At 52.9% G+C, this 27,549-nt stretch overlaps 9 protein-coding genes across 9 annotated transcripts; 4 read left to right on the top strand and 5 right to left on the bottom strand.

Annotated features, from left to right (window-relative positions):
- Window positions 1-47: 47 nt before the first annotated feature.
- On the top strand, window positions 48-392 carry CTRU02_202596 (uncharacterized protein; the record flags this gene model as incomplete). The annotated part of the gene is made up of 1 exon (XM_036720010.1): window positions 48-392. The coding sequence occupies one exon, from the start codon at window positions 48-50 to the stop codon at window positions 390-392; it is 345 nt and encodes a 114-aa protein (XP_036588712.1).
- Window positions 393-1,391: 999 nt separating this feature from the next.
- Window positions 1,392-2,921, bottom strand: CTRU02_202595 (uncharacterized protein; the record flags this gene model as incomplete). Its single annotated transcript, XM_036720009.1, has 1 exon — window positions 1,392-2,921. One exon carries the CDS (start codon window positions 2,919-2,921, stop codon window positions 1,392-1,394), a length of 1,530 nt encoding a protein of 509 aa, XP_036588711.1.
- Window positions 2,922-4,035: 1,114 nt separating this feature from the next.
- On the bottom strand, window positions 4,036-5,290 carry CTRU02_202594 (uncharacterized protein; the record flags this gene model as incomplete). Its single annotated transcript, XM_036720008.1, has 2 exons — window positions 4,036-4,327; window positions 4,380-5,290. The coding sequence occupies 2 exons, from the start codon at window positions 5,288-5,290 to the stop codon at window positions 4,036-4,038; spliced, it is 1,203 nt and encodes a 400-aa protein (XP_036588710.1).
- A 1,700-nt stretch (window positions 5,291-6,990) lies between these two features.
- Window positions 6,991-7,791, bottom strand: CTRU02_202593 (Ribonuclease P protein subunit p29; the record flags this gene model as incomplete). The annotated part of the gene is made up of 1 exon (XM_036720007.1): window positions 6,991-7,791. The coding sequence occupies one exon, from the start codon at window positions 7,789-7,791 to the stop codon at window positions 6,991-6,993; it is 801 nt and encodes a 266-aa protein (XP_036588709.1).
- Window positions 7,792-9,073: 1,282 nt separating this feature from the next.
- On the top strand, window positions 9,074-10,213 carry CTRU02_202592 (aminoglycoside phosphotransferase; the record flags this gene model as incomplete). The annotated part of the gene is made up of 2 exons (XM_036720006.1): window positions 9,074-9,569; window positions 9,639-10,213. The coding sequence occupies 2 exons, from the start codon at window positions 9,074-9,076 to the stop codon at window positions 10,211-10,213; spliced, it is 1,071 nt and encodes a 356-aa protein (XP_036588708.1).
- A 749-nt stretch (window positions 10,214-10,962) lies between these two features.
- On the top strand, window positions 10,963-13,569 carry CTRU02_202591 (glycerol-3-phosphate acyltransferase; the record flags this gene model as incomplete). The annotated part of the gene is made up of 3 exons (XM_036720004.1): window positions 10,963-11,120; window positions 11,200-13,054; window positions 13,108-13,569. The coding sequence occupies 3 exons, from the start codon at window positions 10,963-10,965 to the stop codon at window positions 13,567-13,569; spliced, it is 2,475 nt and encodes an 824-aa protein (XP_036588707.1).
- A 202-nt stretch (window positions 13,570-13,771) lies between these two features.
- CTRU02_202590 (pantoate-beta-alanine ligase) lies at window positions 13,772-14,902 on the bottom strand (the record flags this gene model as incomplete). Its single annotated transcript, XM_036720005.1, has 1 exon — window positions 13,772-14,902. One exon carries the CDS (start codon window positions 14,900-14,902, stop codon window positions 13,772-13,774), a length of 1,131 nt encoding a protein of 376 aa, XP_036588706.1.
- A 6,317-nt stretch (window positions 14,903-21,219) lies between these two features.
- On the top strand, window positions 21,220-24,013 carry CTRU02_202589 (C6 zinc finger domain-containing protein; the record flags this gene model as incomplete). The annotated part of the gene is made up of 4 exons (XM_070204058.1): window positions 21,220-21,718; window positions 21,821-21,871; window positions 21,972-23,337; window positions 23,407-24,013. Coding segments are annotated over 4 exons (2,523 nt in total), but the record flags the coding sequence as incomplete, so codon positions are not given.
- A 1,252-nt stretch (window positions 24,014-25,265) lies between these two features.
- CTRU02_202588 (haloacid dehalogenase-like hydrolase) lies at window positions 25,266-26,268 on the bottom strand (the record flags this gene model as incomplete). The annotated part of the gene is made up of 2 exons (XM_036720002.1): window positions 25,266-26,187; window positions 26,252-26,268. The coding sequence occupies 2 exons, from the start codon at window positions 26,266-26,268 to the stop codon at window positions 25,266-25,268; spliced, it is 939 nt and encodes a 312-aa protein (XP_036588704.1).
- Window positions 26,269-27,549: the final 1,281 nt, after the last annotated feature.

The following is a 27,549-nucleotide window of genomic DNA, read 5'->3' as shown; positions in this document are numbered from 1 at the left end:
CAAGTTATCTGATTTACTTCATCTTCCACTAAAACGCTCTACACATAATGCAATTCCTTAACATAGCACTCGCCGTCTTCACCGTCACGGCCAGCATTGAGGCCTCACCTCTCGCGGAACGCCAGGACCCCCTTCCCAACGCGGATTGCTGCGGCTGCAGCCTTGCACACGAAGGCTACGTCTGTAGAGTCCCCGAACCGGGCGGCTGTTTCACCCTGCCAATCGGGTGCCCCTTTAATGCGGACCCCGCGACTCAGGTGCAGTGTTGCTGCTGCGATTTGTCCGAACAAGCAGTCATATGCAAGCCTGTCGCCAAGGATGCGGGCTGCGTGTGCACCTTGGCCAAGTGTCCGTTCAACTGGAATCCTTCTTTCCTACCAGTTGAGGCCTAAGCATGGACTCGCTTGACTAGAAGTCGGTGTTACTGGGGCCTGTTGTATGTGCATAGAGGGGGCGAGAGAGGGGATAGAGTACTACGTCGTGGGATGTAGTGTAGCAGAGAATAAACCACAAAAGCTGTATGCTTACATCAGGTGGCCCGGCGAAGTTAAAACTCATTTGATCATACCTAAACTCTTTGCATGCAAAACATAGGTGTATTGTGTCAATAGTAAAGCTAGCGTGTCCGGTTCGCCTTGTATCCAGCAGCGATCCCACATCCTGTATCAACTAAATGCGACATCCCTATAACGTATAATACGGGGCCATTACCGTATAGAATCTCTACGTAAGGATTGTACATGTCAGCATACAATGCATAGCCATCCCCAACTGAAGTATCGGATGTACAAATTTCCACAGAAAACCGCTTTCTGTACCCCCAAATCACGTTGAAAGGCGGCGAATTTCTACTCGAGATGGCTATCATAAGACTATACAAACTATGTTGCATTGTTGGGTACCTTAGTATAACAGACTAAAGTTTGAGTTGATGCAACTCGAGTTTTTTTTTTTTCTGGCCACAAAGCCCCCGGAGGAAACTGAACGCAGACCAGCATGCAGCTCGCAATTCACGGTGTATTCACTTCCATCCTTAATTTCAGCGTGAATAAACTCTGTGCTGCTAAAAGCATCAGAGTGACTTGCTGAGCACACTTCCAAGGCCAAATCAAACAGCAGCAAAGGAAACGCGGCGGTCAGTAAGCATAACGGCAATAATAGATATCAACATATATGGAGAAACAGCTGCGAGAAGCAGTCGAGGCTAGAATCCGTAAGTTGGCGGAAGCTGCAAAACAAATAACGAAAGATCACGTAAGAATTAAACACCAAACATTTCGGTAAAGACGGCGTCAACATGGCAGAATCCCTACAATCGCTATATTCAACCAAAAAAAAAAAACCGCCACTCCCCTTCCATGATACCATTATTCACCATAGCCGGCAACAGGTCAAACAACTACAGCCAGCGCGCTGTTCACCGGAAAGTTCGTCTCATGGTCCATATCCCACGGCCCCGGGTTCACCATCTTGATATTGACCTCTGGACGGAACACCAAACAATGCGAACTCCCGCCGAAATGGAACATACCCAGCTCCTGCCCCTTTTCAACCTTGTCGCCCGGCTTGACCACGGCCTCGCAGCTCGACACCTCCGCCATACCAATGAAGACGATCGACATCAGCCCGATCTTGGGGTTATCGGCCTGGATGAACATGATCATGCGCGTGGCCACGGAGCTGATGTACGGCTGCGAGTAGTTGGGCGCCGCGGGATCCGCCTGGTCCGGGTTCTCCGCGCCGGCGACGCCCTCGTACCAGTTCTCGCTGTAGTACGTCCCGGGCACATGCTCGATCCTTTCAATCTTGCCGCTGACGGGGGAGTGCCAGCGGTGGTAGCTCAGCGCGCTCAGGAAAGCTTGGTAGACGGTCCCGCCGGCGAACTGCGGCACCAGCGGGTCGTAGTTGAGCATGTTTTCGAGGGAGTACGGTTGCTCCTTGAGCCAGAACTTATCTGATTCCTTCACGTCGGTCTGAATCTTGAGCGGCGCCGACTCACACGCGTTCGTGATGACGAGGGTCGGGTCGGGGAACTTCAGGTCTGGGACGCCGTTGTCCGGGGCCTCGACGGGACGGACGCCGTCGCGGAACTGCCTGACGAAAAACTCATCCCATGATTTGAAGCCGAAGTGCTTTTCCGAGGGGCTGCACTTAAACAGCTCCTGGAAAGTGTAGTCTGTCTTGCCGTTGTTCCCCTTGGCTGCGATCATCTCCAAGGCGTCGCTGGATAGCCAACCATCAAGACACGCCTGCGAGGCTAGGGAGCCCAGGAACTCGCCCCAGGTGCTGAGTACTTTGCCCAAGGCGAGATTGACCTCGGGGTTTCGGAAGAATTGGTATCCTGATTCGGTGCCCATGGGCCAATCGAGGATCGCGTTGATGGGAAACCCGATGAGACCCATGGCTGTGGGCGGGTCCGTCTTGTCAACGAACTCCGGGCCCGACTGCACCACTAAGCTCAAGACGGAGATGAATTCGTTGAAAGACTTTATGGCGCAGTTTCCCGCTGGGTCCTTGGGGTAGTGGTTGGAGGCCTCGGTGAACATGTTGTTCCCCAGCATGAAGAGGTGTGGGCTGTTGATGACGAGCTCTGCGAATTCTGTGAGGCTTGAGTCAAGGTATGGGATGCCCGAACCGGCGGATGGAAGGCCTGGGCCAAGCGAAGGGAGCTTCCCTAGACCCTTGCCCGGGGACTGGAGGGCTTGTCTGGCTTTCTGAGAGACCCATTGAGAGATCATTTTGCGGTCTTTGGGGAGCCAGTGGCCGATGGATTGGCTCTGAAAGGCTTGTTTGGTAGTTGGCCCGGTCATGTTGGAGGTTCTTAAATGTGAAGAAATGCGGCTGTGGGTAGATCGATCAAGACAAGTTTGAAAATGGTTAAAAACTGAGGCCAGATTCTGTGATTCGGAGAGGCTAACCATAAAGAAAAAAAAAAAAAAGAAGCCTCAAATCGGTCTTATATGTCCATCGAGAAACCAAGGTATTCAGCTCATGCTGTAGGGATTAGTCTGCATCATTTGCGGGTACGAAAGTAACAACTGCTACGTAGCAGCAGCATCGCCTCCCGAGGCGCTTCTATGGGCAGGTGCATGACGTGAACTGATCATTGCTTTTTCTCATTTTCGTATTTCACCTCATCGCGATACTTTGCTGAGGGAAAAGGCTTTGCTGATAATTTGTTACGCCGAGACACACATCGGTTTTCTGAAAGGGAGGTAAGACTGAAGTTCGGCTGCAAGTCTCAGTTGTTGATGTAAGTTTAAGATGGCGGGAAGCCCCATTCGTCAACAACTGTAGACAAGCGTCTAAGCCGCTGCAGGCATGCTGCCGCTTCGTACTAAAACGTCATGTTGTCCACATAACAGATTGGTCAGAATGCCGGTTCGCTTCGGTCTTCGAACTAACGGGTATCCCGGTTCGGATCGCTGCAGAGTCAAAATATGAAAAAGGTTGCGTTTTCACAAAATCTGGCCCCTTCCGGTGTGGTACAGATCAAATCACCTTCCACTACATCAACCAGTGGATGGGAAGACTGCTCAGCTGCGGGGGCGAGACAGCTAATCTGCAGGTCGACGATCTGCTATGAGACATCTCACTTGAGCGGCAAGCATGATGAGCCAATCTGTTATGCTAAATACTGACCGAAAGGCGAAGTGGAACACGGTACGATTGACAATCCAGGGCGACTGACGTCTTTTCTGAACTCGATGGCAATGCGGAGGTAGTAAGACATCCACCATTGCCATCGTGGATGATCTCGGGCGTGTAAATCGCCATCACCTGAAGTAAACCTGCGTTAACTTATGCTATTCCAACACAACAAGCGCACCAGTCGCTATTTTTGACGAAAATGAGCTCTTGAGCTAGTTACTAACAGGTAGCACCGTAAACACTTCCTCGCCACGAAGCGGCAGTACTCCTTACACTTTCCCGGAAGCAGTCCCTGCCAAACAATCCTAGGTTGACGCCTGAAACCTGACGGAAGAGACTTTTGGAGAATTATTGGAAAGCTACATGGTACAGTCAATAGAGTGACTAAAAAGTTGTCTGCAGCTTGGGGTAGTCCTTGGCTCGGGCCTGCAAGTCGGCAAAAATGGCGCTTGAGTCGTCGTCAGCAAGATTTTGCATTCTCTGGGTGTCCTCATCCTCAATCTCCTCGAGAACATCCTTTGGCTCTTCGTTGCCCTCCTTGATATCCTTCTTTCGAGGCTCCGTGGCCTTCTTGAGCCCTGAAGACTCCCCAATCAAGAGGATCTGAGCGTTGGGAAAGTCGAGGTGTTCCGGTTTAGATGGCATCCAGCGGAGGTCGCGAAATTCCTCTTGGATTCTAAGATTATTGTTAGTAATTCCCTCATGATGTTTCCCGGAATAAGGCCTACTTTTCGGAGAACTCGGGGCCCTCTGGCAATCTAGCATTCGCAGGGCCGGGGAATTTGGGGTTTTTGGTGCTCAGAATGAAGCTACCCTGCTCTTTGAGACCCAAATCCTCCTGGACCTCGCCGAGGGTAGAGGGAAGTGTAAGCATATACGCCAGGTGTGTCTCTCTACCGGTGGTCGTAATGACATAAACGCCTTCGCCTGCCGGAGTAGCAGCAGGGACGTGCGAGGTACCGCTCTTGGTCTCGTTCTCGGTGCCGGAGAGGAACTGTTCCTTGAGCTCGGTAAATGAAGCACCAGACTTCTCAACGAAAACCATGAAGCGATCTCTGCCGCTTTCTGGGAGAACCTTCTTGGGAAGGGCCAGCAACCGAGTGTTGCCAGCATCGCCAATTGGACCGTCACCGAGCTTGGAGTCGACGCCGATGGGGCGGAGCATGATGTAGCTGCGAGCAATGTCGTCGACTTCCTCAGGCTGATCGGTATTGACGCGTGCGCGGAAGAAGAAATAGATGATGCCTTTCTCAAGGATGTTGGATGGGACCTTTTTGTCCTCGTGAGGGATTTCGGCGGTATTCCCATTACTCTTTTTCTCCGTCTCGGTTTTTGAATCTTCAACAGACTCTTCCTTAGCACCTTTCTCTTCGCTGTCCTTCATCTCAGTATCATTGGCGCCTGGTTCCCCTTCTTGCGTCTCAGTCTTCTTCAAATCTCTGTCATCGTTCTTCTCCAGGCTCTCTTCCAAGGTAGTCTGACGAGTGTTGTCGTCCGACTTTTTTGCACGTTTAGCATTTGGAGATGCATTGGCAGCATCTTGGTCGATGGTATGCTTCTCTGCGGCAGAAGGAGCATCCGTTTTGCCGTTCGTATCGGCAGCGCCGTCGGCGTGGTCTCCCGCTCGAGTGGTAACCATGGTGATGATGAAGGTCTATGAGGTGAAAAGCCCTTGTTCTATATCAATTGAGGCCGATAGAGGTCAATTGGTTGACTTAATGTTCCAGGAGAAATTTCCAAAGAGAAGAAGCTGTAATGAGGAAGGTTTGTTTAGTAGGGAGAATAGCGCGTAGAGGAGCTGAAGTCTGATGAATCTCTGATGTCATAGGCGGTGACCGCACGCGTCGCGTTGCTTTTCTTGGATTCAGGTAGCCACAATTAGGTAACTGACCATCCTATTCCGTGAAGTGGCACGGCCTGTCTCGAGGAAAATGCCGTTGTCTCTTCTGTATCGGCGATTCATCATCGTAGCCGAATCTAGCACCAGCACAATCAATCTGTTATATCACCGGGGTGTCGATTAACGTGTGCTGAGTCTATTGCCTCACAATCTTGGTGTTTAGGCAAGTTATTGGAGCTTGGCTCAATTAACCTTTTGCTTCGAAGGTTCTTGCAGAACACATCGACGGTGTAGGTTGGGCAAAGAACAGTTGGTCAAGGAACATCTCAAACTCATTTGGAGCTTCAATGATTCGGTTCGTTCGTCTTAGGAGCTGGGAAAGAGCAGGGGCCGTGCGACTGGAGGAGCTGCAGACCCCTCTCGCAACATAGGCGTTGATTTCGCTGAGATTTCCATCAACAAGCATATCCCCGATGGCACAATTGGCTAGCGCGTCAGACTGTTAATCTGGAGGTTGGTGGTTCGAGCACACCTCGGGGAGTTACAGCGGTTAAATTCCGCCCCAAGCATGCTTCTGAATTTTTTGAGTTCTTTTTTTCTTTAACTTGACACTTTTGTTCCTCCTACGTGACGTAACTTTCCTTCTATCTGTGTTGATGGATGCTTTGATGAGGCAATCTGTAGTGCACTCTATAGTTTTCCACTTATGGGCTTCTAAATATTATGCCTACTTATAGTCGATCGCTCCCCTTCAAGGGCTTACGCAGAATTAGTCAAAACATATAGTACTGTAAATATAGCGAGAAGGTTCATTCAATCTTACATCATGGACCAATGATGTGGCTTACAATAACAGCATTAAGACCAATATGTAAAAAAAGAAAGAAAAAAAAATTGAAGGCAAATTAGAAAGGCGGGAGGAAGTTTGCTGGTACTGTACGTCTCGCTGGGGTATGTGCTATATTTTCTTGAGTTTAACCTTCGATATCGCCGGTGAGGCGTCTAAAGTAATTATTCCACAGTCGTGCCTGACATGATACGTGAGGCAGGCATCCGTTTTGAAGAGAGGGGATATCCACGTCCTGAAGGGATCATCTTCACCAACATACTTTACTGCCCCTCACCTCCAATTTGACTGAACAGGTCTAGTACTGGTTTGCCCGGTGTGTATTTCACACATGGTTCGGGAGATCTATGCCTTTCCCTGTCGCCATTGGCAAGAGCTGCGCGTGACCTTTTGTTGGCAGCTTGGTAGGAAGAGACATTTATGTCAAGCTAGCTTCAGGGTTGTAGCCGTGGCCACTTAGCTGTCCCGCTCGTTTTCAAAAGCGGCGGCGAGGACGTCTGTTCGGCTTTCTAGCCGCAGACAAATCCCGTGCCCGACACTTCAACCATTGGCGCGCCTCTGTGTGTGTGTGTGTGTGTGTGTGTGTGTGTGTGTGTGTGTGTGTGTGTGTGTGTGTGTGTGTGTGTTTTAACATCCTTGACAGCTTTGAAACTCAAATATTCTTCAAGTAGTGGTTCTTGAACTTCTTGTTGGCCCGATCCGCGCCGCGCATGAGGAATTGGTCACCGAGGACCTCAAAGACAAATCTTCGCGACGTTTCTTCAGAAGCAGCATCGGCGCCCGGCTCCTTGACCGGTATCTCGACCTTGAACCATGTTCCCTCTTTTGGCACGATTTTTACTTCGTTCTTGGGCGTAATGACCTCAAAGGCGAATCTGGAATCCTTGATAACGATGCCTTTGATCCCGACGCGGCTTGGGCAGGAGCTGCGAGAGACTTCGACCTCAGCCCCGTGGAATTCTGCCGCAGTCAATTTCGCCGCTGCGCCGGTTCCTCCTCCGTACAGCTCTGAGCCTAGGATTTCCTCAATGTAGCCGAGCCAGAGGCGGCGGAGAGGTTCAAAGATTGCGTATTTCTGGCCTTCGCGGGGCACCTCGTACAGGCCGCGTCGACGTCGCTCACGGGCGGAGAGGGGCTTCGGCTTGAGTTTTTGCTTCTTCTTGGCGTCTTCGCGGGCTTTGCGACGGGAAGTGCGCGCATTCGATGGAGGAGGGGAGCTCGGTCGGAGGTAGAGAGGTCGATACTGGATCTTGTCTGTGAAAATGCGGTTGACGGTATCGGGGGAATGCGCTCTGGCAAGGAGAGCCTGAGTCATCGGTTGATTTGAGGGCGCCATGATGTCTTGATACCTCGAAAGGGCCACGAGGATTTGGTGTTGTGGCGCAAGAAGTGGTCGTCGGCGAGGTATGATTGGAAATGACGACGACTGAGTCTGCAGAAAAGAAAAGCGCATCCAGTTTCCCGCAGAAGGAAAATTAAATGTTAGTGCCTCCAGGTTCTGGGGCGGGTGGCTATTAGTGGGGTAGAGTGAGCCAGGATGAGATGTCCGGCTGGGCGTTGGACACGGATAACAGGGTATCCAGTTACCTTACTGTACTACGTAGTAGGTATGTTCCTTTTTCCTACCTGCCAGCCACTGTACCCGCTGTAAGGTTACTGCTCACACTGTTGTAATACCCGTAAATTGGTTACCACCCACCCCATCCACTCACTGGCCAATTCTCCATGTCTGCCCAGCGGAATCTGCAGCGGCAGTATTCATGGCCTTCACATGCCGAAAACGCTACAGGCACCAAAATGACCGTCGAGCTCGTTTCAAGCCAGAGGCGGGCGCGGTTCCGCATTAGTGGCGTGGATGGTACTTGACCTCAAAACGGTCCACCTAAAATGTCCCGCGGCAAAATAACGCTGCGATCCTTGGACTCGGTGTTGGGCCATGGGAGCAAGCACGAATTCATTTTTAATTTTCAAGTAGCGAGCTTAATTTTCTACCTTGCTTTAAACTCCTTGAGCTACTTTAAGAACACCTAGTAATAGGTAGTAGACTACAACTTAGAGATCTAATATAGGCGGACAATAATTACAAAGTGGTAAGTTCACAGCTGGGTATACTTAGGTAGGTATTCTTATTACCTTTCTCTTGAATTCCTCGGCCGTTCTAGACATAACTATTCGTCTACATTGCGCGGGGCATGCTTTCCGAGAGTGCTAAGCCGATTTAGCTGTACAGGACCCGTAGTCCTATTATCAGCCGGCGTCGTCGGCGCCGATATTCTTTGAGGCCGTGATAAGAGTGTTCCGTTGCGATCTTCCCTTCCGTTGTATTAAAAACGACCTTTATGACTCAGGCTAGGCCCTTTGCAGTATATATTCTACAGCCAAGGCCTCCTGTATGAAACGTTACCGTAAGTGTCGAACATTGTTCTAAGCGATCAATATTAGGTAGATCTCCCGAGGGTTACTCAACTACTATTTGCCTTATTTAGATTGGCTTGAGTGCCAAGTGGGAAAGCTGTGCAGCAAAGATGGTGTGTAGGGTTGTAAGCTTACGTCGTGTTCAGAGCGGATCTAGGTAATCCAATAAACGAGAAGCGCAGACAAGTAGGAAACTGATTAGAGAGCCGCTCTTTAAATATCCCCAGTCGTTACCGAGCCACGATCTTTACTGCATCGACACTGCAGACGAAAACAATAGAAAAATTATCAAAAAATCTCACAGTCAAAAGAAAGCAATAATGTCCGGATCAGCAAGTGAAGAGCTTCCAGCCCTTCCCTCCGATCTGACGCCCGAGTGGTTCGGAGCCAAACTTGGCCATAAGGTCAAATCGGCTGAGAATACGCGAAACATATGGGGCACAGCGAGTAAGCTGTTCTATACCATCACGTACGAAGATGAGAGCAGCGACGAGAGACCTACGCATGTCTGCGTTAAGGGCGTCTTTGACCCCAAGATGATAGAGGCACAGCCTTGGACTGTGAGCCTGGCACAGCGCGAGGCCATGTTCTTCACAAAGATTGCACCCACCGTGGACCATATGGTCTTCCCCAAGGGCTGGTGGAGCGGCACGAGCGAGACGCAGGGCATTGCCATCATGACCGACCTCGATAGCGAGGGCTGTACCTTTCCCGCCGAGGTCGCCTCCTACCCTGCTGAGAAGGTCATGAACGGCGTCGAGCAGTTGGCGGGTCTGCATGCAAAATATTGGGGCCAGAGCCAAGAGGATCATCCTTGTAAGATCCCCGCCAGCACGTTTTCTTGTCTTTTCTTTTCTTTTTTGTTCTGCACTAACCCGGCTTCAGGGATCTGGAATAACTACGACCCTGCCATGAAGTTCATGTGCACGCCGTGGGATGAGGTGGTACGGACCCCCGGGCGACCCCAGCTGCCCGAATACCTGATGGACGGTAAGCGGTGCAACGAGGCTCTGGACCGCTACTACGCCGAGCGCAATCCTAGATTCCGCACTCTCCTACACGGCGATACCCATATTGGCAACATCTACTTTACACCTGCCGGCGGCATCGGGTTCCTGGACTGGTCTGCCTTTCACTTCGGGTCCTGCTTCCACGATATTGTCTACCACATGACGGCCATGTTGAGTGTCGAGGATCGCCGCGCCCACGAGATGGAGATTCTTGACTACTATCTTGAGACGCTTCACCGGCTTGGCGGACCCAAGTTTGACCGTCATAACGACCCGGAGGTCATGATTGAGTACCGGCGGTCCTTCATGACCAACGTCATCTGGCTCATCTGCCCTGACGGCCTGCAGAGCAAGGAGCGCGTTGCTGCCTTGTGTGAGCGCACCGTTGCTACTTACAACGACCACAAGGTCATTGATGTTATTCTCAGCCAGCCTAAGCCGTCTTCATGAGAATCAATATGAAGCAAGCGTCTTTAAAATAAATATAAGATTTTTTACATAATAATAACAAAATAATTAGGCCACCCGGGTTATTATATGTTGAGACGGTAGGTTTGAACTAAGTATATTATACTTTTATATGAAAAAAGAAAATGGAATAAATATATCTATAGGGAAAATAGGAGTAAGAGAAATACATATAAGAGTAAGATAGTGTTAAAGAGAGTAGTAGACCTATACCAAAGCTAAGAGCCCCAGAAAGTTCGTCCGGTATATAGTTCTTCCGCCCTGTTCCCCCACCATTGGTTACTCCTCTTGGTACTTAACTAAGCGGTTATCCCACTGTACCGTGTGGGGCTAGCTTCCTGGCTCCGTTTGTTAACCAACAGATTCGGGGCGTAACACATGTGCCGCGGCAATGACGCTGCGACCCTTGGTCTTGGACTCGGTGTTGAGCCACGAGAACAAGCACCGACACCACCACCACTACTACTACAGACATAAACAAATTAGTCCGGTACATCCTCGTCTTCCACACACCACCGCCGGCAGACCGTCAATCTCCAACGTCATTTGCGGTTTTGTTTTGCAGAAGACTCCCCCTTTTTCCGCCGTCTTCTTCGATTACACTCGGCAATGGCAAGGATCTTGAACGGCCTGCTTCGGACCATCTAGTAGCCTCCAAATTCGGATTCCCCTCTCCTTGATTGACGACCGAGACACCACCGACGACCAATACACCTAAACCTGCCGCCACAATGGCTAAAAACGACGACTCCGCACCGGATCTGAAGATCCTCGGCGACCAAATCACACTGCAACCCAGTGGCTATATCAAGCCGTCCCAACCACGCGATGACGAGAAGGAAGAGGCCCTCATGAAGCACATGGCACGCTTCCGCTCCGAACCCCTACAGTAAGTGTGACCCTTAACGCCTCCTTTTTTTTTTTTTTGTTGGATCCAGGAACGGGGACTGACTAGCTCGTGCCGCCAGATTTCTTCGAGAAGTCTCCCTCTACGTCTCCGGCACCGGCTGGCGCGCTTATGATAATGCCATCGGCCAACCCATCTTCTACTCCGGTTTCAGCGACAAGATCAAAGATGCAGTGCTATCGGCGCCCCTGCTGCAGTCGCGCATCACCGACCTTGCCGAGAAGCGCATCGCCGTGGAAGAAAAGGAAGGCTTATTGAACAAGGAGGACAAGGACTTCCACCTGAAGCGCGCGCGCAGACGAGCCGCCATCGAGTCTGGAATCCAGGAGGTGGCCGAGAAGATGACTGATGACATGATTTGCAAGTTTGAGAGCAAGACGTTCATCCGGAGCGCATACTACCTTGTTACGCAATTGACGCTGCGGGCATATCACCAAGGCATCCATGTATCGAGTGAAGAAGTTCTGAGGTTGAGGAAAGTTGCCGAGGAGGCTGCCAAGAAGAAGCAGAGCATCATATTTTTGCCCTGTCACAGATCTCATGTCGACTACGTCTCCCTACAACTCATCTGCTACCGCCTGGGACTTGGACTGCCTGTTGTCGTCGCCGGTGACAATCTCAACTTCCCTCTGGTCGGGAGCTTTTTGCAACACGCCGGAGCTATGTGGATTCGGAGATCTTTCGGCGATGATATCTTATATACGACCCTTGTGCAAACATATATCGACACCCTTCTGCAGGGAGGCTATAACTTTGAGTGCTTTATCGAAGGTGGCCGGTCGCGGACTGGCAAGCTGTTGCCGCCAAAATTCGGAATTCTCAACTTTGTCCTCGATAGTATTCTCTCCGGCCGAGTAGAGGACGCCGTCATCTGCCCTGTAAGCACACAGTACGACAAGGTCATCGAGACCGAGGGTTACGTAACCGAGTTGCTTGGTGTACCAAAGAAGAAGGAAAACCTGGCAGACTTTGTTTCCGGCGGCTCGTCAGTTTTATCCCTCAGATTAGGCAGAGTAGACGTCCGCTTCCACGAGCCCTGGAGCTTGCGTGGTTTTATTAACGAGCAACTTGTGAGACTGGCCAGGTTGCCGACAGGCCTCAACCTCGACACTAAAAACCCCGAAAATACTGCTATCCGACAGAAGCTTCTGCGTACGTTGGGTTACAAGGTCTTGTCGGATATCAATGATGTTTCAGTCGTCATGCCCACTGCCCTTATCGGAACAGTTCTGCTCACTCTGAGAGGAAGAGGCGTTGGCAAGACCGAGCTTGAGCGTCGTGTCATGTGGCTCACTGACCGTGTTCGAGCGAAAGGTGGTCGTGTCGCCCACTTTGGCAACGCACCCCTTTCCGATATCATTGAGCGTGGTCTTGAGGTTCTGGGTAAGGATCTGGTTGGTGTCGTGACAGACTTGCCGGAGCCTACCTACTATGCCGTCGACCGGTTCCAGCTGTCCTTCTACCGCAACATGACCATCCACCTGTTCATCTCGGAAGCCATTGTGAGCGCTGCCATGTACATGAAGGTCAAGCAGGGAGGCGGCCCTACCATGCAAGACATCTCGTTCCAGGAGTTGCAAGACCAAATTCAGTTCCTTTCCTCACTGTTCCGTGGCGAGTTCATTTTCCCTAGCGAGGGTTTGGCGGCGAACTTGGAAAAGACGCTGCGCGACCTCGAAGCTGACAAGGTGCTCAAGCTCCACAGAGACGAGGAGGGTAAGGTTACCGTAGTAGGGTTGTCGGACCACGAGAGAACGGTTGGACGTGAGAATTACGACTTTTACTGCTTCCTCATCTGGCCCTTTATCGAGGCTAGTTGGCTCGCGGCGGTTTCTCTGATGGGCTTGGCGCCGCCTCTAGGTCAGAAGGATGATATTTGGATTGAGGTTGCCAAAGCCCAAAGCAGTGCGCAGGTGGTAAGTTTGGAGATGATATATCATGGCTTCGAATATGAACTGACATGTCCCAGCTCGGCAAGACGCTCTATCACCAGGGCGATCTCAGCTACTTCGAAGCCGTAAACAAAGAGACGCTGAAGAATGCCTTTCAACGATTCGAAGAAGAGGGCATCGTCCAGGTCGTCAAGTCGAAGGATCCCAAGGTCCCGCCCCGCCTGCGCCTCGATCCCGAGTGGTGTCCTTCCCGCGATCCGGAGACGGGCGTCCTCAACGCGTCCGGCCGGCTCTGGGATTTTACAGAGAAGATTGCGTCGAGTCGCCGCGAAGGCAAGAATCGTCGCGATGGCGCGACGGTCAGCACCCGCGTGCTGCGTCTCACGGATCTCCTCGGCCGTAAACTGTTCGAGGATGCTAAGAATACGGACAAAAAGGGTGCCTCGCCGACTCTGAGTGCCGAGGACGCGAGACAGCTCAAGAAGAGCATCAAGGAGCAGAGGAGGCGCAGGTCACTGGAGAACCGCGCGCATTTGTAAATGTTGTGTTACTGTAAACGTGTAGAGCGGGTATGATATGATTATAACGTAGTTATCTTAAGTCCAAATACTGGTATCTATGTCCTAGGACTTTTTGTTTTCTTCCCCCTTTTCTTCTTTTGCATAAACCACCACACCTCCCAATGTCAATGACATCCTGTCGGAAAAAAAACATCCAGCTTTCCTTTTAGCGTAACGTATTTTACTGGGTATTGGGCTTAAGAATAATGTTGTCAATAAGTCGCACCGACGGGCCGCCACTATGCCCGAGATCCTCGCCCGGCTGCGGCTCCTCTACGGGGAGCATCTTGACCGCGCCGCTGAGGATTCCGCCCTTGATCGGCACGACCGTGTTGATCTCCTGCATCGAGTCCGGGTCCGCGAGCGAGATGTAGTCCACTTCGAACATGACCCTCTCCCTGGGCGCAAGCTTGGACTGCTCCGACAGCACATCCGCAGCGACCTGGTTCGCCGCGCCGAGGATCGCCTCCCTATCCAGCGCGCCCTGCTTGTACTTGTCCTCCGCCGCTCTCAGCGCGCGGTTCAGCACCGTCGCGACCTTGCGCCTCCGCTCGCCGAGGTACACGTTCCGCGAGCTCAGCGCGAGCCCGTCTGCCTCGCGCATCGTCTCGCCGATAACCACCTCGGTGGGGAGCATGAAGTCCTCCACCATGCGCCTGATGACGACGGTCTGCTGGACGTCCTTCTGCCCAAAGTACACGCGCTCCGGCTGCACAATGTTGAACAGCTTCATGCACACCGTCGCGACGCCGCGGAAGAAGGTCGGCCTGCTCGCGCCCTCCAGCACCTCGCCGACGGGCGTTATCGTCACGAAGCTGCCCTTGCTGCCCGGCTCCTGACCGGGGAATCCGGAGGGGTACATCTCGGGGGTCGTCGGCGCGAAGACCGCGCTGACGCGGCCCAGGTTGCCGCCGTCGTCGGCCAGCTCGCGGTCGAGGTTGCGCAGGATCTCGGTGTCGCGGGCCCAGGTTACGGGGTACGACGCCAGGTCTTCCGACACGCCGAACTGCGCCGGGTTGACGTATATCGAGACGACGACGTGGTGGTTCTCGCGCGCGGCGGCGCGGATTAGTGATAGGTGGCCCTCGTGCAGGGCGCCCATGGTCGGGACGAGACCGACGGAGCGGTAGTTCACCTGGTGCGGGCGGCGCCAGTTTCGGAGAGCGGAGACGTCACGGAAGACGCGGATGGGGCTCGCGGGAACGGTTTCGGCGGCCGACGAGGAGGAGGAACATGCTGTTCGGAGCTGATTGTGGAGGGAGCTCGAGCGGGTTGGGCTTGTGCCCGCGGCGCGGAGGGTGCGGGCGAGCATTTTTGGGGGTTGTTTTTGGGATTGGATTGCCAACTGTTTTTGATAGATTTTACGGAGGAAAGAAGGGGATAATGGCCATTGTGGAGGCGCAATGGCTTATAGAGTCTGCGCTGCTGTGATGGTTTCTGCGGCGGATTTTTGGGGACAGAAGGGAGGTTAGTGGGGATGAGGGTCCTCGGTGATATCGGTGAGAGCTCGGTGAGTTGAAGCTTGTGTGGGTCAGGCGATTATGTAAGTATTACCGGAGTACCAGTAGTTCCGTACCGGCTCACCGAAGTTCACCTGACACTCCCACAAGGTGAGTCGGTAAAGACGAGACGAGACCCGGGGCATTTCAGTGCGATATCCACTGAATAACCTCTCCAAACTTCCCGCTGTCACTACCCTCCTCTCCAGGCTCCCATGCATGCCGAAAGCCACTCTGCGTTTACTTTGTAAGATTTATTTGTCTTGCATATGGCATGCATTCAACTATTCGCGCTACACCAAAACATCCATTCCAGTACTACGAACGACACCAGAGAATACCCGTGCCACAAGAAATATGCGAGATTGCCGTCCTCTCCCACGATCTCGCCGGGGCCCTGATCTCTTGTCCGATGAATTTTCTTGTCTTTGGAATTCGAACCGACTTGGCTCGTCCCGTCAGTCCGTCCATCACGGGCTAAACTGGTTTCTCAAATTCAAACAATACCACCTCGGCCCTTTTCTTTCTCATCTGGGATTCAATTTGTAAATCTCGCGTTTCACGCCTGGAGACACTTTCTTGGCGGTCAGGTTGAGATGTAGCAGGAATTCAGGTCATTGCCTCTCCTCCTCTTTCCGAGCCCTCCTCCACCCGCAATGCCTGGAATGAAGGTGGCTCGGTACTTCAGACGAAGGATGCAGGAGATCGATGCCCCGGCTCTCTGCTGGTGGTTGCATCGGCGGAGGACAACCAATCCTCTCCCCCCCCCCCCCCCCCCCCCCCCCCCCCCCACCCCCCCCCGGCCGATACTTGTACCACCAACCCAAAATACTCGAGGGTAGGCACATAACCGTACGTGCCGTACGTCGCCCGAGGCCAACGCACATCAGTTTCCACGGGCGTCAAAAGGGACTGCCAAGTCATTGGTTGCGCAAGACTTTGTGCCACAACAGGCAAGCCGATGCAGCACGCTTAACCGCCAAGCTGCCCGATCACCCTGGGCATCGGTTCCAGATGACTGATGCCGCCATTTGACAGCAGCTTGGCCCCGAGCATCTGAAGATCCAAGGAGGCCGTGGCTGCGGTTCTGACGCCTAACAGGCAAGACGAGTCGCATCTTGCAAGGCGAAGTCAGGAGCCGACCAGTCTGCAACGCCTCGAGTTGTCACTTCCTGGCTCATCCCGACGTCGGGCCTTCCAGAATGCTATCCATGGACAGGGCAAAAACTTCCCGAGAAGCTTGTCCTTTCCCGCTTAGAAATGCCAGCTTCACCCATGTGCGTAAGACCCTTGCGTTGTGGGGGAACGTGGAACAAGGCATTACGACATTGGTGTATCGCATCCAAGCCCTGTTCTGGCCGCTGTTGCCACGCTGTACGGCGATAGTGAGACAAAGCTAATGTCGTTGCCGCTGTCTGTTGCTGTTGATTACTCTCTGGCCTTCTCGGTCTGCTGAAGCCACGCAAAGTTATGTGCTTACGATGTGTTTGAGTAAGGGTTTGTTGCAGCAAAGTCCTGTCTTCATTGGCCGCACGTACTCACTTCTAGGCTGGCTTCGACGCCGGCTATGATCGGATGATGTTCGCTTTTGAACATTTTACACTACAGACCGTGCTACCTACTCTCGAGGCAAAAGCTAAACTGTGCAGCTGTTTCTACCTGTCAAACTCTGAATCACCCACGACTTTGGTTGGAGAAACTATGTTCAACATGCAAGTACTACAGCTAGATACACTGGACACAGCCGCTGCTTGATCCGTTTCATTCCGGTTCGTCTGGTGCGGGTTTCGCACTCTTGGGCGGCCCTTGGCCTTCTACTAACATCATCATCTTGGCAGCCCAAAAAAAACAAACTGCCTTTCGGAGGTTAATGCCCTCTCGGCAGACAGGACAGCCGGGCGGATGAAGGGGCTCATAGCTCTTTCAGGGACAATAGCTACTGTTACCAATGCCGAAAATATCTAGCAACGGGGGGGCCGTGCACACGACCAGATCACTTCTGAGGAAGAAGAAGAGATGGACATCGCCTCAAGGCAGCGTCAACCACCCCCGGATTCGTCATTAGTAAGAGCAGCGGTCACTTAGTGAAGACAGCTCTCTGTTTGTTCTATGAATGGAGCCGATAAAAGGGCAGTGAATGGTGGACCAGCCAAATCAAACGAAACATGGGCAAAAGTTTCCCAAGGAGCTAACCTTGTCACGCCGAGCTATACCCACGAAAGCTGATAAAGCTGAGACCGATATTGCAGCACGGTAACCGATGTCGATGGGATAGCGAGCGAGAGGATTAATGCTTTCAAGGCTCTCGGATACCACCGTAATATGTATATCTGATTGAGCTGAGACGTCTCCTCGGCTCAACTCACCCTCCGAGGTGTTGCACCTAACTGGCCATATTCTCGACTTCCACTTCCGATCAGGCTTTCTAAATATGTCAACAACCCAGCCTTGATGACGCAAATACCCTATAGTACCAGAGAAGCTGACTCTGGAGTGGCTGTGAGGCGAACTCCACTGGCTGGCCAGTAGCACGTCTAGGAGGATCGACGTTGCCGATGAGAAAAACAGCAGACCGGGGCAAGGCGATCAAACCGTCCCGAGTGACCTGGAGCAAAACGTTTCGCAGCCCCAGGAATATAGGTTAATGGGGAATCTGGCACGATGGTGGAGCCCTTTTCCTCCGTATTGTGGGTGTCCATCAGCGAACAAGAATACAACCACAGCGAAGAAGTTATCAGCTTGTGAATACAAAATCCACATGGAAACTGACTACGCCACAGAAGCCGATGGTGAAAATAGCCCGAGTCATCATCAGCCGATTGCAACTGTAAAGTATACCGTAACGGAGCTGATGCATATTATTGCGTTATCGCCCGCGATGCATAGTCAATGGGCAGAAATATCTGTGGAGAAGAAAAAGCAAAAAGACGAGGGCCGGTAACAGGTGCCAGACCGCTTGATGGTCCAATTACCAAAAGAAATCCACAACGGATGCGCAGGCGCTGAGCGACACGCAAGAAAGCCAAGGGCTGCCCCCTCTGTATTTGTGACCGTAATAGCCCTTCGATACTCCTTCATTGGTGCCAGTCTAGTGTAGCTGGTCCAGCAGACATTGATACGAACACACCACAAAACGCACTGATGATATCGTTACGCCATATTCTGGGCCGTATATGGCTCGGCACTCTGGGGGACAAAAGAAGCCGAAGCAAGTCTCTGACAAGAGACAAGCGACCAAGAGACACGGACTGGGGCGCGTTCAGGACCATCCCTGGGCTGAATCGAAGAAGTGAGATTTTCTGACCTGCCTCGGGCGGCCGTGCACAGCCGAATTATTTTCAATACCAGCTTGGAAGAGGCCCAACAGGTCAATTTAAGATGCCAAAACATACCTCGGCGAAAGCTGTGACGCAAAAAGAGGCTCCAAGTGATGTCAACCTTCCAAGTCGCCCTTCCCTCTGCTCTCTTCTTAATGGGCAAAAAAGTCAACAAGAGGCAGGGGAGATGTTTTTGGTGTGGCACTGGTTCTTTGGCATTTCTAGCGGCACCTGGAACCCCGGAAAGGCGGATCTGCAACACGTCCCGCGCAAGGTACGGGCATGTGTGAGCGGGCTGCATGAGGAGGGCAGTGATTGATTGGTGAATCAAGTGGCTGTGGTATGGTGTGGTGTGTGGTCCGAGATACTCGCTGGGGGTCGCACACTTTCGGACATGGATCGCAGGGTGATCTGTTTCTCACAATTCTTCAGGTCAATGGCATTCAGCTGCTAGCTACCGCTCGAGTGTGTGCAACTGTGGCAGGAATCGAGTTCCTGTGTGGCCTGGGGAGCGAGCCAGTTATCTCGAACGGGAACATCTTACCATTATCTTGCCAATGAGACATTCCGATATGTCGAGTTGCTTGTCGACTGATGGCTCGCCGTCGGGTAACGGCTCCGATGACGGCTTTTCCAAGGCTCTGGCCATACTATGGAGCGCATCGAACCATGCCATCCATGGCCGCTAGGCAACTCGAAATATTTTGCTGCAGTGGCAGTTTCTCTCCTAGTAACCAGGTCTGAATATAGTCCCGATTACAGGCAACAAGTCTAGCAAAGCAACTCTCATCCACTCTCTGTCAACATACTAGACACCTGCAACATTCAGCCACAGACAACATTGACACCATCGGCAAACGCTTCTCCCATCTTAAAAAGTGGATCCAAGGGGACCGCTCCGGTTTTAGAAGATCCCACCAAAACTTGCCAAATCAAGTGAGACACCTTGTCGATGCCAGACTGGATTCACACCCCTGCGTGTTTTCATCACACACGTCTTGCGCTGAGTGTCTCTCTCAAGGTTCTCCTCTCTCACTTTTTTTCAGTTATTTTCAGGTATCTCTCCCCCTTTTTTCCATCACTATCGCGGCTACACAGGCGCACAAGCATGCTCACCTCACACACATACTACGTACACACTCCTCGACACCCCCCCATTCCCTCGCTCATCGCCTCGACTTGACGAATCTCTCCTCATTGTCTTTCCCACTGTCTCCTTCGTAACTGATCCCCCCCTCCGTTTACCCTGCAGCGCCTCGTTCCCCTCGCAATTCTCAGCCTCCCCACATGTCCTATCCGCTCACTGCATCCCTTACGCCTACAAAGTACTGAGGGAATGGTACCTAGAACATAGACATCGGATCAAGAGGAAACTGAAAGGAAGGGACACCCACGCCCATGTTCACGCCCCAGTCTCCGAAAGGACCCCAAGCTCGACCCGGCTTGTCTGTTCTATTCTTTTGCGTGCCAGTGAAAAGTTCTAGACTCACTCAATTCTGACGACGTCCATCGGCCAGCCATTGATCGACTCCTTTTTTTTGGTCCTTGCCCACTTGCCCGACAGCCGGCATTGCTAGCCGGTCCGAATTCACGCCCTATTTTTTTTTTTTTCTTGTTTCTGCTATTCTGAGCAAATATCACCGGCTCATCATCACTTGTCTGCAACGACTTACCAAAATATAGCTACCCGTCCTCGACTCACGGCGATCAACATATACTGCAGTCTACTTTCGGCCAAGAACCGACTAAGCCACTGATCCTAGGCTTTACCCAGAAATCTCAGTTGCGCTCTGCACCCGTGTCACTATTTCTCATACAAAGCGCGTTATTCAAGACTTGTCTTGGCTCGACACTCTTCTCACACATAGAGGAACAGTCCGCATCCACAGCCTGGAGACAACCCCTGAACCCGACCCAATCCTGACTTGGGGAGGAGTTTCCGCGCCGCCGAGGGATACCCTTTTGTGCCTTGCTCCATAATAATACACCCGCCTACGACACCATCTTCTTCAGCTCTTTTCCTCCTCTCTCGCTATCTCTTCCTCTCCCGGCTCGCGTTCCCCCCGTTCCTCGCCTAATTATAAGCAAACTCCATCAGTTGAAAGACCCGCCGACGACTGGAGACACTGCCTCTCTGTCCAGCAGTACGCTTGTAGCAGGTCACCAACGCACGCACACACCAACAACCCCCGAAAGGGAAACGAGAACTCTGTTGCGCCCACCCACGCGCCCCAGACGGCCACACCTTCGTCCGGGATTCCTGCATGTGTAGACAACCTTAGCGGCACGAGAACGGACCAAGTCTCACCCACTACCACGGCTACCAACTAACCCAACGGCCAAGACCTGAAAGAGGGACACACACTAGGACCACTCTTCACACTTCGCTATCTTGCGCTAGTCAAGTCAATCTGCCTTCTGTTTCCCTACCCACGGGCGACGCTTGTGACTTTTCACATCTCGACTTTTCACTCACAAACCGCTACTTCGCTTCTCACCGACCATTTCACCAACCAACATCCGCGTCGTCTCCCGTGTCCGGTCGCGTCGTTCCGAAGCTCATCGCACACTTCGATTTCAACAACATTTCAACCAGCTTTCAAATCACGGGATCTGTGGTCCTGTACTCTTGAGCCAAGATATAGCCGCTTACTCCAGTCACCCTCGCGCCGCCTCTCCGCATCTCTCTCACTCTCACTTTGAGAGACATACGACAGCTCGCTGCACGCCAATTTATCGTTCCTCACCTCAGTTGATGCCCACGACGACGCTTGCCAGACTGCCCTAATCGCCCAACTCGGGTGTCTCCAGCCCTTATTGAATCACCGTCTCTACTCACCAGAGACGGCCTTTCGGTAGCCCTGGAGGCATACGACGCCTCTGCAGGCGTCTTCGTGCCAGGCTTTGGCCTTGGTCCGGCGGTGCTGCACCCCTACGAGCAACCGCCACTCGACTTCGTCAACGGTTCCTATCTCGACGTCGACGACAACAACGACCAGGTCTCCTCTCTCTCTTTCGGGTTTTCCCCCGACTTCACCACCAATCTCACTCTCGAGGACGAACCAGCCCTTGAGCAGCCATCAGACTCGTCTTATTTTAAGCATCACTCTCAGCAGCACCCTCTGCAGCGCCCCTACGACAGCAACATGAATTTGCCCAGCTCCCACATCCCGCCCCGCCGCAGTGCGAGCATTCACTCACTCACCCCCTCGCGGGACCTCATCGTCGCCGCCAAGTCCCCGGGAAAATCCGCCGCAGCCGCGGCTGCAACAGCCACAAAATCAAAACGAGTGAGAACGGGGTGTCTAACGTGTAGAGAACGACATTTAAAATGTGACGAAGGCTTACCAGATTGTCTAAATTGTCGAAAAAGCAATCGAGAATGCAAACGCGGCGTACGGCTAAATTTTATAGACGTGCAAGTCAAGCAGCCGCCGTATATGCCTCCTACGGTTGAGTGGTCGGGTAAGTTCGGAGCAAAGCTGCATCACGCACACACCCTCTCTGATGCTGTCACCCCTCTTGAGAGAAACCGAAACGCTGACTTTGAGTGCCCTGTGTATAGTACAATTTCAAGATGAATCTAGACAGATCGCATCAGAGTACGTTGGAGGATTAGGTCGCTATGCTCATCTTGACAAGCAAGCCGTCGCCCGCCCTCGGCACGAGACCAGCCATCTGGAGCCGACACTCCGGCACCAGGGCCACCTGCTGCCTCATGCCCGAGCTGCGAGCGGCGCAGACGCCTCCATCTCACCCCGGACTCACCTCCAGCACCACCCTCCGCCGCCTCCGTCCTACGCCTACCCGCAACACAGCCGGCCTGAACACCGAGGTGTCGAGTACCCTCCACGGCGCGAAAGCGAGACAGCTTACCTCACGCCTCAGAACTCCGCTCACCCTCACCCCTACGGCCTACACGAGCACTTCTCCTTCCGCGATGGTCCCAACCGCAGCCACGGTCACCGCGACAGCGACGCCTCGAGCGCTGCGTCCATCGTCCCGCAACCGACGGGCCCTCCTCCCAGTTACCGTGGCAGCACCGCGGCCAACCCCTTGGCACCTGACGGTATGATGACGCCTCCGCCCAGCGAGAAGGCCACAGCCGGCGAGCGGGAGTATCTCAATTCGCCCGAGGAGATCTTGTACATGCAGGTCTTCGTGGAGGAGGTCGGCGTTTGGATGGACTCTCTCGACAAGGAGAAACACTTTTCCCGGCTCATTCCCTATCACTCTCTGAAGTCGCCCATGCTCCTCAACGCGTTCCTCGCCTGCGGTGTCAAGCACCTGACGCTCGTTAACCCGGCGTACCAAGACGACAAAGCGCTCTTTTACTACGACACAGCTACAACACAACTCCTCCGCAGCCTGCAGAACCCGGACCGCAACACAGGCGAGTGCGCGACAACAGCCGTCGTTCTCAACGTGTACGAAATCATGTCGGAGAAGCCCGCGCAACGCATGAACCACATCGCCGGCGCGCGCGCCCTTATCCGTGAGTGCAAATGGAACGCCAAGTCGTCCGGTATCGGCGCCGCGTGCTTCTGGCTCAACATCGGCATGGAGGTGCTCTCCTGCCTCGCCTTCAATTGGCAGACATCTTGGGACCCGGATCAGTGGGGGCTGGATATGGATCTCACGGCCGACGGCTGCTCGTCCGCGTCCTCAGATGGGTTTGGGTCGGAGGAGCTGTGGGTTCACCGCATCCTGTACATCGTAGCCAAGATCGCCAACTTCCGCGCCACCATCCCGAGATTTCAGGAACCGAGCCCTCACGACGAGCAGATCCGTCTTGGTAACCGCCTTGCACAGTGGCAGGAACTGAAGAGACTCTGCGACAAGTGGAACAACGCGTGCCCGCGGACAATGCATCCGTTCGGCTACCTCTACCCGTCGCAGACCAACTCCAAGTCGGCCTTCCCTAATGTTTGGTTAGTTTCCCACCTCTTTTCCATTAAAAAAACTAGTATCGGAACGTGTTTTACTGACTTTACCCCCAGGCTCATCAAGCGCGCCGCCATTATTGGTCGCCTCTTCTACCACACAGCCCAGTGCCTCCTCGCGCAGACAAACCCAATGGAGCCGGGCAAGGCGTCAGAGGAGATGCGTGCGCTGCAGCTTCACCACGCTCACCAGGTCTGCGGCATTGTCGCGCATACAAAGGACCGCGGCGTTGCCTCAGTCGCCATCCGCTCCCTCGCCATTGCCTCAGCTGTGCTCACCGACCCGCGCGAGCAGGAAGAGGTCCTCGAGATCCTCGATAAGATTCATGCCGAGAGCGGCTGGAGGCTCGGAAAGATTCATAGTGAGCTCAAGAGGACATGGGGCTGGCCCGCGGCTGGCCCTGCTTCCGTCGTCCCTGTCGGAGATGCTAGGGGATCGAGCAAGTTCTTTCCTGCATCAGGGCCACCGGGCAACCCACCTGCGATGGCGACGGCGACGGCGATGTCGCAACCTGCGGGTACGAGCAGCGTCTCTTCGGCCCCGATGAAAGCCCTCGTCAACCCTCTCGCGTATGCCGACTTTTCGCTGCCGAATCACCCCTACCAGAACTGGTACGAGCCGCCAAACCGGTCAAACTCGTATAGCTCTCAGAGCTTTCTTTAATTCTTCTCCGCCACTTCATTTCAGTATCCCATATTTTTTAGTCTGGTCCTCTTCGGCCAAATCTTCTCATACGGCTACTTTCTATTCATGAACGGAAGGCTCTTTTTATATAATCTCCTTTGCGAGGCATATCTCCCTCCTGTGGACGACAACGGCACTGGTTGCCAGGGCTTATGATTACGACCAACCTTTGGTTTTCTTCTTTTCTTGCACTGCTTTACCTTTCTCTTTGACAATCATCATCTTCATTCATACAGGCCTTTTTTTTTTTTATCTTTTCCTTTTTTGGTTTGTTTTTCGACAAAGACGGTACACGGCTTTACAGGACGGCCGGTAAAGCATCGCGTCAAGAAGAAAAAAGAAGAAGAAGAATTAGCAGGGTGGGCAGCAGAATGGTTGCTTGTCCTCGTTTATTCTTACAGGTCCAAAGCCAGTAGACCTAGGGGGAAGAGAAAGAAAAACATACTTTTGGCATCCGGCGTTCCGGCAAACCGAATAAGAGGGGGGGGAGGGGGGACAATGATGACCGCTGTCTCTGGGGCAGACATAGGTTGCGATGTGATGGAAGTGAAAGGAGGGGGGGAACAAACTTGGCTCTGTTTAAAGAGCATCGATACCATGAGGTTTATTTACTTGTGCGTGTTCGTACGTGCGTGTGTGTCTACTTGGGCGGTTCAATAAGGTTCATTGTGCTTATTTTTATTCTTCATCATCCTTTGGTAGTTCTAGTTGTCATGACAAATTCAGGCACTTGCACAGGGGAACTGGTCCTTTTTTTGTATGCATATCTTGGTATCATTTGGGTAGGGGGTGGTGGTTTCTGCCTGCTTTCTCTAATCCGGGGAATCTATCGCAATGCCAATGCTGCTTTCTTTTCGTCTTTCCATGGTCAAAAAAAAAGGCAATAAAAGGTCTGATCGGGGGGGTTGCATCTAAGCGCACTCCCCCATGACTGACCAAACTATGCAAACCCTCATCCGAGAAAAATAATCTGCGTTCTATGAACCATGCATGACCCCCCATCCCCCCTCCCACGTTCTGTTCTGTCTCTGTCTCGTTTCGCCTATTAACATCGTGATCCATGTTCCGTCTATCGCCGTTTTTCTCGTAAAAAAAAGAAAAGAGCTTGCTCAAAAAAGGGGGAAAAAAGAAAAGTCGACCAAAGGAGATTTTTAACGAAAAAAAATCCAAGCTCGTCATAACACATGTATGCCAAGTCGAACTTCACGTTCTCCTAGAAGAGTCTCGGAATCTAGGCGGTGCCATTGGTCTTGCCAACGACGACATCGCCGACGTTCTCCTTCATGAAGGGCTCGTTGTCGACCTCGACGGGAGGGATCGTCATGCCGAACTTCTCGTAGGGGAAGTTGACCAGGTTGGGAAGGTACTCAGCCCAGCCGTCGTCGATCTCGCCGACCTGGTGCATGTCGACCTGGCCAGCCTCGCCAGTGCGACCGGCGAGGACTTCCTTCTCGCGGCCCTTGTACTCGTTGAGAAGCATCTTGTGGGGGGACCAGATGACGCGCATGCCGGCGCGGCGACCGGCCTCAACGCCGGGGACAGAGTCCTCAAAGACAAGGCACTCCTCGGGGGTGATGGGCTTCTCGCCGGCGGGGAGGGAGTCGTTGATGGTCTTGAGGGCCAGGAGGAAGATGTCCGGGTTGGGCTTGCCACGGCCGGGGGCAATGCGCTTGTCGTCTCCGAGGACGCGGCGCTGGGTGGGGAAGACGGAGAAGAGCTCAGTCAGATGGTCGGACTTGAGCTTGAAGTTGGCCTCGTGGGAGGAGGTGGCCAGGGCGATGTGGACGCGGTGGGGGTTCTGCTTGTCGGCGGCGTCGGCAGCGGCAGGCTTGAGGTCCCAATAGCGGGTGCGGCCGAGGTTGGCAAGGAGTTCAGGAACACCGGGGAGGGGCTGAGTGGTGGGGAAGATCTGGCGCTGGAGGGCGGAGAGCTGCTTCTGGTACTCCTCGTGAGAGAGGGAAAGCTGGGCCCACTCGTGGAAGAGGCGGGTGGCATCGGGGCCAGGACGGCCCTGGAGCTTGGCCTTGATGGACCAGGGGAGAAGGGGGCGGCCCTGCTGCTCGAGGATAGTGTTGATGCAGGCCGTGTAGAGGTCTTCGGTGTCGAGAAGGAGGCCGTCCATGTCGAAGAGACAGGCCCGGACGGGAGGGAAGCTGAAGGCGCCGAAGTCAGTTCCTGTTGAGAGATCACGAATTCTCAGGGAAGGCAGAAACTTACTCGGTGCGAGGCGCCATTGTGACGGTTAAGGTTCGTATGGTGCTGGGTTAAGGGCAGGTGATATGGTGGTGTTTGTAGTGGGAGTGGGAAAAGGGAACAATTGATGGAGGGGTAGATTTGGAGGAGGGACTTGTTCCTGGTTGAGATTGTAAGGAAGAAGTTGCCTCGGTGGGGATTGTAGAGAAAGAGGTGGAGTAAAATAGGAGGAGGAGGAAACTAAAGCTGGAGAAAAATTCAGCAAAAGGTGAAAAAGGAAAGGGTCTTGGTTTCCTCAAAGGGTCCAACGGTGAATTGAGGAAAGAACAATGGGCCAAGAAACCGCGGCAGGAACAGCGGGGTGAAATCGGAGGCGGAAGGCACCGATGGAGGGGTCGGTTCAGCGCTTGCCCGAAAAAAAAAAATTGGTTCAGGACGGGAAGGTGGGGCAGTAACAGAGGAAGACCACAGGTACGTATACTAATTATGTGCATTCCTTCCTTAACCTGCTCCAGCGCACCTTCTAGGATCTACCCCTCCATCTCCAGAGGCAGGTAGACCCTTCCAGATTCAATTGATTGTATAGATGCATTTCTGTCCTGTCAAGTAATGCATACCGTTAGACGTTTGAGATACTGAAAAGACATATGCAATTATCGTATGATTCGTAGCAAACCCCCAAGACCCAGCGCCGTTCTTCAGAAGCAACAAAGACCAAAGCCCCCACGACATACAGCGGGTACAAGCACCGGAAAGCCCGCTGAGGTTCCAGACTAATCGCTGGCTAGAGACAAGGCGCCCAGTGGCTTCTATCCCCCGAAACATGTGAACAGCCTCAACGTCCCACTGAGTCCAACGGCCCACGTGGGGTACGCGAGACAGTGACGACATTTCCATCAGCTTCTGTCTTTATCGCGACTCCGCCCTATAACTATCCCTGCCCCTTCAATTCAAACCCGGCGACGTCCCAAACGCTCAACAGATTCGAGATGGCGTCCAAGGAGGCCGAAGCTGAGGCTCGCGACAAGGGCAAGTCGGTAGAGAAAGAGGAGGAACAGGAGCAGGTTGAGAAATTCTCACCTGAAGAAGAGGCGGTAAGCTGAATCTTTTTGCCCATTTGTGGTTGCACATGAACGATATGAGCTGTCGCAAGTCCATACATGTTTGAAAAGAGGGAACCAAACAGGCGTAGGAGCGGGCAAAATATTTCGGCTCTTTGCTCTCTCACTGAGTCTCACCGAGTCTCACCTCTCCAAATGAAGCTTGGTTGAGATAAAGGCAAACAGCAGAACAATTCATCTAACCCTGTAACTGCAGTCTCT

Source organism: Colletotrichum truncatum (assembly GCF_014235925.2).
Source record: "Colletotrichum truncatum strain CMES1059 chromosome Unknown Contig_0001, whole genome shotgun sequence".
Lineage (NCBI taxonomy): Eukaryota > Fungi > Ascomycota > Sordariomycetes > Glomerellales > Glomerellaceae > Colletotrichum > Colletotrichum truncatum.
This window is presented reverse-complemented; position numbering and strand designations above follow the sequence as displayed.